We start from the raw sequence: 13,015 nt of genomic DNA, 5'->3' as shown, positions 1-13,015 counted from the left end.
CCACCAGCAGTGCAGGAATGTCCCAGTCTCTCCACATCCTCGCCAGCATTTATTGTCCTCTACATTTTTGGTCTTTCCTGTTATTGCTGGTGTGAGATGATACCTCACTGTTGTTTTGATTTGCATCTCTCTAATGGCTAGTGATCGTAAACATTTCTTCATATGTTTGTTGGCTGCCCGGATCTCCTCCCTGGTGAAGTGTCTGTTCATATCCTGTGCCCATTTCTTAATTGAGTTATTTGTCTTATTTTTGTAGATGTGCAGCATTTTCCTATATATTTTAGAAATTAGTCCCTTATCCGATATGTCGTTGCAAAAGATTTTTTCCCAGTCCATGGGTTCCCTTTTTACTCTCTTGGAGAAGTCTTTTGATGCACACAAATTTTTTATTTTCAGTAAGTCCCACTTGTCTATTTTATCTATTTTTGTTTGTGTACTTTTCAAAATGTGTAACAGTCTGTATATGCCATGTATTAGTGCCCTCAAGTTTGTCCCTATTTTTTCATTGATGATCTTCATAATTTTGGGATTCACATTTAGCTCTTTAATCCATGTAGAGTTCATTTTTGTATAGGGTGTGAGGCAAAGGTCTTGTTTCAGTCTTTTACATATCGCTTTCCAGTTCTGCCAGCACCATTTGTTGAAGAGACTGTCACTTCCCCATGCAATGTGTCTAGGCACTTTGTCGAAGATTATTTGGCTGTAAGTGGTTGAGAATATCAGTATTTTCTGTGTTTTATGTTACAAAAGATGTCATCAATTGTAAAATTCGCAATTATTTTATAAGTAAGCAAGATTAAGCAGCAATAACTCCTGAACTAGCCTCAAAAGAATATGCATTCAACTGACCCACAAAACCCCAAAGTAACAATAGCCACAGAAAGAGAAAAACACTGGCCAGGCCAAGTAGTAGGAATAAAGGGGCAGACAGAAGGGATTCTAGCCCTGCTTTTTACTTTCAAATTACATAAGAAGGATATAAGCAGGAATTGTGTTTATCTAAATTATTTAAGAATCAGTCCAAGTTTTAGATTAAATATACCCTCCTCTAGTTATTTTTGCAAATGAAGTATTAACTTTAATTTAACTACATATTTGTTTGTACTTAATATTTGTTTTAAAATATACAAACACTACTGAGTAGATTCCAACTCATAATAATCGCACAAGACAGAGGAGAACTGTATCTTTCATTTTCCAAGAATAAATCTTAGCAGGAGCAACCTCATCTTTCTCCCGAGTAGTTGTTAGGTTTGAACCACTGCAGCGCTTAGCATACTGCATCACTAGGGATTCTTTCTTTTAAATATATATTGCTGCTGTTGTTGTTGTTGCTATGTACTGAGTCAGTTCTGACTCATAGCGACCCTGTATAGGGTTTCCAAGGAGCAACTGGTGGGTTTGAAAGTTGACCTTGCAGTTAGCAGCCCAGTGCTTATCCTACAGTGTCACACTAATATAATAATTATCTCTGATCATTATTTAAACAGGATGCTACTTTCAATTATGTTAAACCACAACCAAACCCACTGCCATCAAGTCAATTCCAACTCACAGTGACCCTAAGTAGGATTTCTGAGATTGTAAATCCTTACAGGAGCAGACAGACTCATCTTTCTACAGAGCGGCTGGTGGTTCACAACTACAGGCCTTTCAGTTAGCAGCCCAATGCTTATCCCAGTAGCACCACTAGGACCCCTTTGCAAATAAGCTCGACCCTCAGAATTTACAGAGGAAACTTTTACAAAACCATGTTTACAAGATCCATAGAAGTAAGTGGCTGTTAGCTAACTCTGAAGATGGCTAAGATGACTGAAATGCATACATATTTAGTATTTATTTATTAATACACTATTAAATATAAAAAAGGAATCCTGGTGTGGCACTGTGGATTAATGCGCCAGACTGCAAAGCCGTCTGAACTGCAAGGTTGGCACTTTAAGCTCACTAGCTGCTCCTCGGAAACCATATACAGGGTCGCAACCAACTCAACAGCACGTAACAACAACAACAAATTTTTAAAAACTTTTGTCATAGTGACTCTATAAGACAAAGCACAACTGCCCCCATAAGGTTTCCAAGGTTGTAAACTCTTTACAGAAGCAGAATGGCATTTCTACCACTGAGCAGATGGTAGGTTCAAACCATTGACCTTTCACAGTTAGTAGCCGCTTCACTTAACCTCTGTGCCACAAGGACCCCTAAACACTAGATGCATGGGGAATAGATTACGTTCCAGCAGATACATAATTACTATGCAGAAAAGTAAACACATAGCAGAAATAAATGTAAAGTGAGACAAAACAGATGTTTATTATTAGTTCCATTTGGGGAAACTGAGTAAGAAAGAGTCCATAACAGTGAAAATATTACAGTTGGGCCTAGATGAGATACTCATCCAAGTACTTTGTCTCTACTAATTTTTCATACCTTCATTAATTCTATTCTTGATACAGGCAAGGAAATGTCAAAATAACAAACAAAATAATTCCATATAGCTTAAAAATCAGTAAAACAGCACTACATAAATTAATCTCTTCATATTTAATTTTAATCCCTATGTTTACTCACTTGTCCCTTTCAGGTAACTGATAGCTAAATTATTTTCAGTTCATAGCTCTCTCCTCGGCTCACCTGGCTCCTAAAATGTACCCTTTGAAGAAACTACCAGTACCTCAGGTCCACAACTAAACAAAATGCCATATAAAAAATACATGTTTCTCCCTTCTGGAAAGGGATCCACCAGCTCAATCCTCTCACAAAAAAACCAGAGTCATTTCATTCCTCTTCTTCTTCACTCCCACATCCAGTCCATCATCTTGTCCTGTCTATTCATTCCACCTTCCATGAATCTCTATATATCCTTACCACTGTTGACTCGAAGCCTTATTTTTATTATAACAGACTCTTTACCTCTTTTACAGCCTCCTGATGCTAAAACCATCTTTTATAAGATGCCAATAAGGTCATGTCCCTGTGTTATTTAAAATTCATCAATGGTTTGGAACAGTCCAGATTCAAATACATAAAGTTCCTTCATATATATACAAATCAACCCTTAGGCTCCTTGGGTATGAGATAAATGCCTGAATAATTGACAAATAAATTTTATTTAAATCAACTGATTTTCTTACCTCCTGCTCAGAAAGTCCATCAATAATTTCAGAAATCTCATGTTCACTTCTAGCAATGGTGGCTGAAAGACCAGCTCCCCTCTGTCCAACTCTAAATAGGAAAGAAAAATTATAAATACATCTAATGTCCTTTTGCAAAGGAGAAATACCAATAAAATCATCTATAGATTACTTTCCTGGATGATATTATTTTTTTTTTGTAAGCCAACTAAAAGGGGAAAAAAACCATTCTATTGAGAACCTAGTTAAGTAATAAGTTTAAACCAAACTGATGTCAATGCTAAGATTAAGATGTAAAGGTTGAATGCTAAAATTCATATGGTAAATCTGTTTATGGAGAGCCAGAGTTACTGACTGGATTTCAATTTCAAATATTAGTCTTTTGTCTGCCTTCCAGAGAACAGGAGAGCAGACTTAGAAAAACATATCAGACATTTTAAAAAGAAAAAAAAAAAAACGCAACCATCATACCTCATAAAAACTTATTTGTGTAAAAATGCTTATATGGCTGTTATATAATATAGTGAAGAAAAAGCTGGGGCTTTAAAAACCTTTGCAAAATACCTGTTCCCCAAAAGTAAAAACAAAACAAAAAATATCCGTATCAAATAATTTCTTAACCACTGATCAATTTAATACTGTTTGTTATGTTAACAACGAAGGACTAACAGATATTCAGGTCTACTCTTAGCACTGTCATTTCGAAAGGGATGAATTTTTTCAAGGAAAGAATGACTCCAAAAATGTTCACAGAGATTTAGATTCAATACCATAGTAAATATATCTTTAATTAATATTAAATTCACAGAGGTATATAATAGCCTTTTTAAGGGCTGATCATTTTTACAATTAAAGTTCTTTATGAGCTTTCTTAATGACCAAATCCTTGTAGCAATAGTGTACTAAAAGAACAAAAGTACGATTTGAAAAAATCTATTACGGATATGTCAACATACTTACCGTTGAAATCTCTCTTGCTGTTCTCTTTGTTTTCGAATTTCTGGAAACTGCTTTTCATAGTACTCCCTTGTTTTGCTTTCTTTAGCTTTTCTCCGAGGATTATTTTCTATTCTGTCCACTTTTTTCTCCCAGGCCTCCATGAGCTGATCATAACGTTGGCAGATTTTTTGTTCCTATTAAATACCCGTGGCAAATTAATAACAAATTAAAATAAACTAAACTCTGTGATTCTGGAAAACTTTAAACTTTAAGATAAATGCTACTTCTTAAGGCTATGTCACAACTACATTTGGCCTATGACGCAATTGTGAATGAAAAGGTGTCCTTGAACTAAATAAGAGAAAAAGGGCGCTACATTATCAATATATACAACATATTTTGGCTGAGTGGCTGAGCCTACAAATTAATAAACTAACTGTTGAGCTACTGGTAATAGATGACCAGGTTTAATTATTTTCTGGTAACAGTGTTATAACTTCATTGTAAAAAAACAACAAAAAAAATTGGTAAATAAAAATGAGAAACATATAAATAGTTCATAATCCCAATTACCAAAAGGAAAGCACTTAATAATATTTTGCTATTATCCTTCCAGAGCCCTAGTATAGCACTGAAAGGATAAGCACTGGACTTGTAACTGCAAAGTCAGTAGATCAAACCCATCAGTCACTTTCAGAAATCCTCCACAGGGTCTTTACAAGTTGGAACAAACAACATTATTCTTCTTATGTGTCACAGGAAACTCATACACACTTTAATTATTCTTCTTTATGGAGGGTTTGGGCTGCTTACAGGTGTTTGCACTTAACAGCAGCATATAATAAAGAGTATTGGTGTGGCACTGTAGGATAAGCACTAGACTGCTAACAGCAAGGTCGGAGGTTCAAACCCACCAAATGCTCCTCAGAAACCCTATACGGGGCGATATGAGTTGGAACCAAGAGGATAGAACTTAACAACAATATATAATTTTGACCAGTATGGAAAAGGCAAAGACTGGGTGTACTTTACAAAAACAAATCCAATGAGCTACATAAAATCAAGAGTTTTAGAGTAACGAGTAAAGCAAGGTCCCATTTTTTAAATGAAGAAAAATCCTTCACTCTGGGCCTTAAGTTCTATGGCAGCCTGCTTCAGTACGACTAAAGCCATGGAAACCCTAAGACAGGTTTTCACTCTGTCCTACAAAAACAATTTGACAGCAGTGGAGTGATTTTTATGGGAGGAGACTGCCACATCTTTCTCCCAGAGTAGCTGGTAGTTTCAAACCATTAACCTTTTGATTTCAGCCTAGCATTTAACCACCGTGCCACCAGAGCTCCTTTATCTTTTTTATGCTTCGCCTTGTCTCAATTTCTATTAACTCCTAAATCCAGGCCAACATCACCCCTCACCTAGATAAAAGTAATAGACCCATGTCTCCATGCATTCTTAATGTTGTAGGATGAAGACAAATTCTTAAAATACAAACCTGAGCAAACTGGGAAAAATTCTTCCACAGTTTAAATATTTAAAAGGTGTCCTCAGGATATAATCCAGGGCTGAGAACAGCTGGCCCTGGCTCCTGGTAGAAGCCTTGTTTCTTACCACTCCAGCCATCTTGAACCTGTCATGACCCCTCTGCCTTAAGCAGACTTAAGCTGCCTCTTCTGCTTGTTAAAGTTTCCAGAGAGTACTGAGTTTCCTGTGAAACTTCTCTTCTTGTCCTGTTTGCACTAGGTGTCCCACTTGTATGGTCTCATCATCATGTGTATGCCCTCTGTCATAGTATTACCATAATGCTGCCATTGCTTGGTGACTTGTCTGACCTTAAGTTAATCCTCAGACCTCCTAAGAATTAGAATATATGGCTATATTGCTCACCTCTGTAGAATGACACATAGGACAAAATAAACATTTATTTTAAAAATCAGTAAACATATAAACTTCATAATTAAGTAAGTATTCTATGAAGTACTGAATCAAATTAAGCTCTCGTGTGTTTGGACCACCGGACAGCAATTACCACAATTACAACAAAAGCTACCGAATAGAAAGAAAATAAGCTGATTTCTTACATTGTATTTTATTGGAAAAACAAAACAAAACACAAAAAATCTTCAAACCAAATAATTTGGCATAGCATGTGTAGGACTAGACTGGCAAATTAAAGATGACAAGTTTTACATCAAACACAATGCTGACTTTTGAGCTTTATGATTAATGAAACTGTTAGGTCACTCATTAAATGTAAGTAGAAAGTTCATTTCTGAGGAAATTTAAAGGACATAATTTATTTATTAAACACCTAAATTCAAATATGCCAACAGATTATCTGCAAAGTTAGTAACAACATATTGGGAAAATAAGAATATTGGCATTATATTTGCTGAGACTCCATTTTCATGAAGATTAAAATCATAAAACGTGGGGAGAACAAACAAGATGGCGGATCGGCACTGAGGAGCTCCGTCAGGAACAACATGGAATACCAGACCAAGCAGGCTCAGGGGATGGTCCCAGAACTCTGAGCCACATATAAAGAAATATTTAAAAAGCTGGAAGGCTTACAGCTAGTGGAATTTATAGTAGAAGCAAGAAATCCTGTGCTTTCTAATCCAAGGCGCTCGGCTGCTCCCAGAGCCAACATCTTAGGCGAGTAAGGATCAGAGCAGTCACAGGCACCTGACAAAACCGGGGAGATAAAGGTGTGCACATTCTTTATTTCCTGTTTATTGGCCTCTTGCTGTCTGTGCACTTCCATTATGGTGATTAGAAGGGGTGCATGAGAGAGTGGACACCCCACCTCCAACCTTAGAGGGTTCTATTATGTATGCACACAGATCTCCTCAAAATTTAAAGAGACAGTTTCCACTTAAAACCAAACGGCAGCGAAAAACATCTACATCCGGCCTTGAAATGTTTATTGCTAGGATAAAGGCCTGAACGGGGGTTGTGGCGCAGGACAGGCAGACTAAAAAGAAAAGAGGCCAAAAATAAAATCCTGCATTACATCATAAAGACCAACAGTGGCATCTTGAAATTTCTCAGGAAGAGGAGTGAAAAGGGAAGCCCATTCCCTGATCACATCTACCTGGAAACAATCAGCATAAAAAATACCAAAACACACACCCATCTAAGTATTAAGGCCATACATAGCTAGTCATTGAATATGTCCAAAAACCAGACACAACCAACCATATCAGCACATGTCCAGAAATGAGATAAAGTGACTAAGACAGATGAGCTACACTCCATACTGGAAGGAGGGCAGGCTTTGGAAATGCCTGAGAAGGAATTCAGAGAAATGATTATAAAATGTATCAAAACACATTACAATGAAGTTGAGAAAATTAAGGAAGAAGTCAGGAAAGCGCTACAGGAACAATCAAATAAGATAGATACAGCATTGGAAACAATTCAAAACCTACAGAAAGAGGTCCAAACAATTAATAATCGAATATCAGAAATGGACAATATACTGAAAGGACAAAGGAATAGAACTGAAGAGATGAGAGCCAGAACTAGTGATCTGGAAGACAAATCTCTCAATACCACTGAGATAGAAGAACAAGCAGAAAAAAGGATTAAAAAATCTGAAGAAGGTCTAAGATTCAAGTTGGACAACATGAAGAGGAAGAACTTAAGAATTATTGGCATTCCGGAACAGGAAGAATCACACAAGTCCACAAAAGAGATGGTTGAAGAACTTCTGGAAGAAAATTTCCCTAACATCCTGAAAAGTGAAAAGATAAGCATTTAATAAGCTCATCGAACCCCAGGAAGGAAAGACCCTGAAAGATAATTCCCAAGACATATAATAATCAAGCACTCCAAAATCAAAGATAAGGTCAGAATCCTGAAGGCAGCTAGGGAAAACAAAAGTGTAACATACAAAGGCAAACAAATCAGATTAAGCTCGGATTTCTCAACAGAAACCATACAGGCAAGAAGGCAATGGGAAGACATATATAAAACCCTAAAAGAAAAATAACTGCCAACCAAGAATCCTCTACCCAGCAAAGCTGTCAATCAAATATGGTGGTGCAATCAAAACATTCCAGGGTAAACAGAAGCTAAAGTATTGTGTCAAAGTCAACCCTGTGATGAAAAACTTCCTAAAGGGAGTTCTGTGAACAGAGAACCAACAAGAACAGACAACAATCAGAAATTGACGTATGTGGCACGATCACCCGGAAGACAATCAACAAATGGAAGAGTCAAGAACAGAATGAAAATATAAGACCAAATTCAGAGGATCTGGGAGGTCAGTCTATAATCAAAACAATTACATTGTGAAAGAAGATAAACACAGAGGAACAGAGATCCAGGTGGTGGGAAGGTCAGGTAGATTACAGGATAAAATAGACTGTCTTACATGGAGTGAAAAGTTAATAGAATATACAGTAACCACAACGATGGGATGGGGGTGGAGGGTTTCGGGGGAGGTAGAGGGAGGCAACGATAAGGCACAGGGTAAGGACAGACACATCATATTCTGGGTGTTAGGGAGGGCAATACAAGAAGGGTGAGGAGGTGGGAGAACATGATAGATAGGGGAACACTGAGGCAGGTTTGCAAGACCTAAGTGGGACAGAGGTACATAGTGATGCATGCTCAGCCTTGGAACAACAGGGGTATGTGATAGAGTTCTAGGCATAGTCTGAAGAGGGGATATAAAACTAAGATGCTTGACTGTCTTATGAATATTGTTTTCCCTTGTCTACTATTGTAAAATAGACACTTGATTGGGATAGAAAGGAATGTCAGGAAACATGATTACAGAAAACTTGTAAGCCCATTCGCAGTCTGTAACTGATTATAATACCCAAAAGGGGTTCTAGAACTTGCCCAGTGGTCTCTTGAAATGCCTTTGTAGAGTATAGGACTTTAGATGGAATACTGAGTCCCATCCAGAACCTTCTGACGTGGGACATTCCCACTAGAAAGACAACCAGACCAGTATGGAAGACCTAGAGCGTCAGAAAATGCATCTTCAAAGAAAGATCAACAGAAAAACCCAAAACAAAAATATCACCATGACAGGCTACTTCAAAAATAAGCAAGCTGTTCGCCGCGAAGTCATCAAGGCAAGCAATCAAGTTCCTTTAGGACAAACTCCCCTCTAAGACCGAAACTCAAAGGGAACACATGAGCAGGCATGTAAGCTTGCTGGCAACCACACTGGTATACTGGTGAGTGGAAGAGGGGGAAAGGCTGTAATGAAGAAATGGGCTGAGCTCAACCATGGTCCATTGACTCCCGCTGATCTAGAGATGAGAGACAGAAGAAGGGCTGGTTGGTCCAAAGTATGGTTAGACCTGGGGACACCTAAGCCCATGGACAAGGACATAGCCACAGAGGGATAGAGCTGAGAGTAAAGCATCCAGCTGATATGAAGTGAGGGGAGAGGCACAAGAACACCCAAACTTGCAGACTGTACCCATCAGACCTAGCCTAGATGGCTCGATGATCAGAACTCAAATAGAGGATAAAAAAAAATTTTTTTTATAAAGGAAACAAGGGTAAATCGCTACAATCTGATGAACCTGACCTATACTCATGGAGGTAGTAACTATAAATAGTAACAGCGAGGGAAGGAGTCTTCACATCAAGTATCAATGCTATCCCCTCTGTATACAGGGTTGATAGGAACAGGCAACTCAGACATTGGCTACCTAAAATGAGGGGGCAATAAAGGCACAAAGTGACTGGCTTACAAGGTTTCAAGAGGGAGTTTAAAAGTCTGTGGGGGAATAAAGAGTCCCCACTAGGTAGTTGTCATCTTGTCTAGATGGGACTGATTAAAAGAGATGAGGATAAGATTCCTATGATTCAATAGTGAGTAACTGTTATCATGACTAATTGTGACTGTCACAATTGTAAAGATAGAAGTTTTGTAACAAAAATGGGGGAGCAGTTAATCTTACAGTCCAGAAACAGAGGACCCTAGAACCATCAAAAAGGGCACATGCGGAATGCGGGACCTTATCCAGAGAAGCAGTGACATCAGAGATGGAGGTAGAGATGGGGACATGGAGAAGGAGCAGCTGAGGACTCTAGATTCATGAGAGGGCCTAAGAGCTGGCAGCCAGGAGGCAGACTTGCAGAAAGTATCCTTTGGTGGTGTGAATTATTATATATGCCTGTGTTTGTTTGTTTTTTAAAAAGAGCTAAAGTGAATAGAGAGAAATACTGTTAACTGATGGTACATGGAGGGGAATGTAAGCATTATGATGAAAGAAGTTGTATGATTTGTTGAATGTAAAACTGATTATATGTCCTGTAGACTTACACACAATCCACAATAAAAACTTTTAAAAAACAACATAAAATGTTTGGACTGCAAGTCATGAGAAAATATGAAAATCCATTTGAATTTGAAAGATTAATCCCTATCTGGCCCTGTTTCTACTAAGAAAGAAGAGTAATGTACACTCCACATGACCATGTCCTATCCACATTTGTATACGAGCTAAGCAATCATATATATACATCATTCTATATATCTTTTACATATGTGTGTGTGTGTATGTACTGACTTATCATTTATATATGCATGTATATATTTGGTAGCATAGTGGTTACGAATCAGGCTGCAAACCTTAAGGTCAGCAGTTCGAAACTACCAGCTGTTCCACAGGAGAAAGATGAGGCTTTCTGTTCCCGTAAAAATTTACAGCCCGGGAAACCCTGTACAGGGTTGCTATGAGTCAGAACCGACTCTACAGCACACAACAACAACATGTATATATATGTATAGTTAATCATCATTTTATTTTGGCTAGATGAAAATGTTATATATAAATGACTAATGAAATTAATTTGATAATGATACTAAATGTGAATTATGGTATCAAAATGTTGCTGCAATAGGATTTACAATACACCTACTTTTAAAATCAGCATTTTCTCTCAGATCTGATAAAAAAAACTCTTATTAATAATGGGAAAGTGAACACCTAAGTGAGCATGAATGGGAAAGTTGTACAAATTTCAGTTAACAAGGATAGGACCTCACCCTTTGTTTTCTTGCATGATTTCTTCTTTTAAAAAATAAAATGAGTTTTTTCCTCATCACCTGGTTTCTAGAAGAGAAAAATATGGTCGCATGACATTAAGAAAAAGTACAATTTAATCGCACATTACTTTTTTTTTTTCCCAGAGACACTGGGAAGCAAGCAAAAATCGCTTAAGAATTTATGATGTAACCAAGGTTAATCCTAATTTTCACCCTGTAAAATAAGACCTTTGTAATAATTAGAGCTGACTAAAATTCCTCCTGTTCTATTGCAGAAGGCTTAATACAAAGAGTTTGTTTTCAATTAATACAATTAAAAAGCAAATTATCATTTCCTAGTTAAAATTACACAGTTACTGACTCTTCCTAAGAACGCTGGTGATATAAGCATCTCTGTATGCTATGGAATGAAGAGAGGTAGCAGAGAAGGGAAAGCTTTTAAAGTTTCCTCCCTACCTCAGGTCAAATGCTGACCTCCTTTTAATAACTCCATATTTAGAGAGGTGACTTCTGCTGTAAATATAAAATTTTCTTCTGTCACAGAAATGACACAATCCACTCTAAGATGTAATAGAGGGCAATGTGACAAGACAGGATGACTTCTGTTGTATCACAATATAAATTTCACTTTTAAAATCTGAAATATTATGACCTTCAAAAACAATAACATGCAGGTTCAAATATAGATATTTATACCCCACCTACTTCCAGAAAGGATTTCAAGCTGATTATTCAAATATAAATACAAAGCCAAGGCAAGCAGAAGTGACTTTTTGGATTATCTGCCACTCTGGACTAACAGTGACACTGGCTCCATTCAAATAAGCATGGACAATCAGGAGCTGGCTATATGAAAAAGTAGCCGAGAGATGAAAAGAATCATTAAAAGGTACATTTGCTATTTCATACAAAGCAAATGATGTTCATGAAAGAATAGCTACTGAATGATTCATACAGATGCATGCAGCTGAGTTAATGGTATTCCAAAAGATGACGTACAATGGGAGCATTAGTATATATTCAATTTGCTCTGTCATTATGTGCTACTCAAAGCAACTAACATTCAATAAATACAATTTAAATGTTTCCTAGGAACTCAGCCACTGTGCATTGAGCATTGTAGTAGGCAATACAGATACTATGAAACAAATCAAAGACAGAGCGATTTTCCAGCTTATATTGAGGAAAAAAGGGACACAACACAAACAAGAAAAGCTTTGTCAAAAGAAAACAAAAATCATTAATCGTAGTAAGATTTTATCTGTGATTTTCCTTTTAAAAAATGTTTAAACAGCAAAACAGTTTCAAAATTAGGTCAATTTTGTAAGTGTTGCCCAATCTACTTCTAAGGTTTGCCAAGATGATTATATTAGTATCTCAAAGAAAATTTCAGTAAGTATATGACTTTTACCATAAACCACTTAACAAGTTAAAATTATTCATACTTCAATGTCTTTCATGCATACTATCATGCAAGTTTTATTTGCCACCAGTTCTGCAAAGTAGTCAACTGTTGCACATACTTTCAGTAGGAAATGTTAAAAAGAAAAATTATATGTATAAATAGTAATGTGCTCATTAGTAACTGTAGTCATAAATGTTCTGATATACTTTATACAACATAAAGTAGAATATCACATTTTTGTCACAAACTAAGAATAAATTACCTATAATTCTCTTAAAATACAATTAAAAAAAAAAAACCACACACACACACAAAAAAAACAAAAAACCTAGCTAGCTTCCTTTCGTACTTCAAATCAGATCAAGAAATTAGGTTTTCTTTTCACTTATTTTCTTATTCCAAAATCTGCACCCATAAAGGCCTGGTACTAGGATGAGCAAGGCTACACAGGCTACATTCTGGAGCCGCCTCCTCACCACATGAGGTGACTGAGCACTTCCAAGGCACCAGGACAGT

At 37.0% G+C, this 13,015-nt stretch overlaps 1 protein-coding gene across 2 annotated transcripts in view; it reads right to left on the bottom strand.

The window, feature by feature from the left end:
- Positions 1 to 13,015, bottom strand: part of NCOR1 (nuclear receptor corepressor 1) — a 213,667-nt gene that overhangs the window by 124,379 nt on the left and 76,273 nt on the right. For both annotated transcript variants that reach the window (XM_006875906.1, XM_006875907.1), the window contains 3 exons: positions 11,095 to 11,161; positions 4,095 to 4,267; positions 3,135 to 3,225 (listed from right to left, as the gene is read on the bottom strand). In XM_006875906.1, coding sequence (XP_006875968.1) covers positions 3,135 to 3,225; positions 4,095 to 4,267; positions 11,095 to 11,161 — 331 coding nt within the window. The remainder of the gene's footprint in view (positions 1 to 3,134; positions 3,226 to 4,094; positions 4,268 to 11,094; positions 11,162 to 13,015) is intronic.

Source organism: Chrysochloris asiatica, unplaced genomic scaffold (assembly GCF_000296735.1).
Source record: "Chrysochloris asiatica unplaced genomic scaffold, ChrAsi1.0 scaffold00346, whole genome shotgun sequence".
Lineage (NCBI taxonomy): Eukaryota > Metazoa > Chordata > Mammalia > Afrosoricida > Chrysochloridae > Chrysochloris > Chrysochloris asiatica.
The sequence above is the reverse complement of the archived record's forward strand: the minus strand, read 5'-3'. Positions and strand labels throughout refer to the sequence as shown.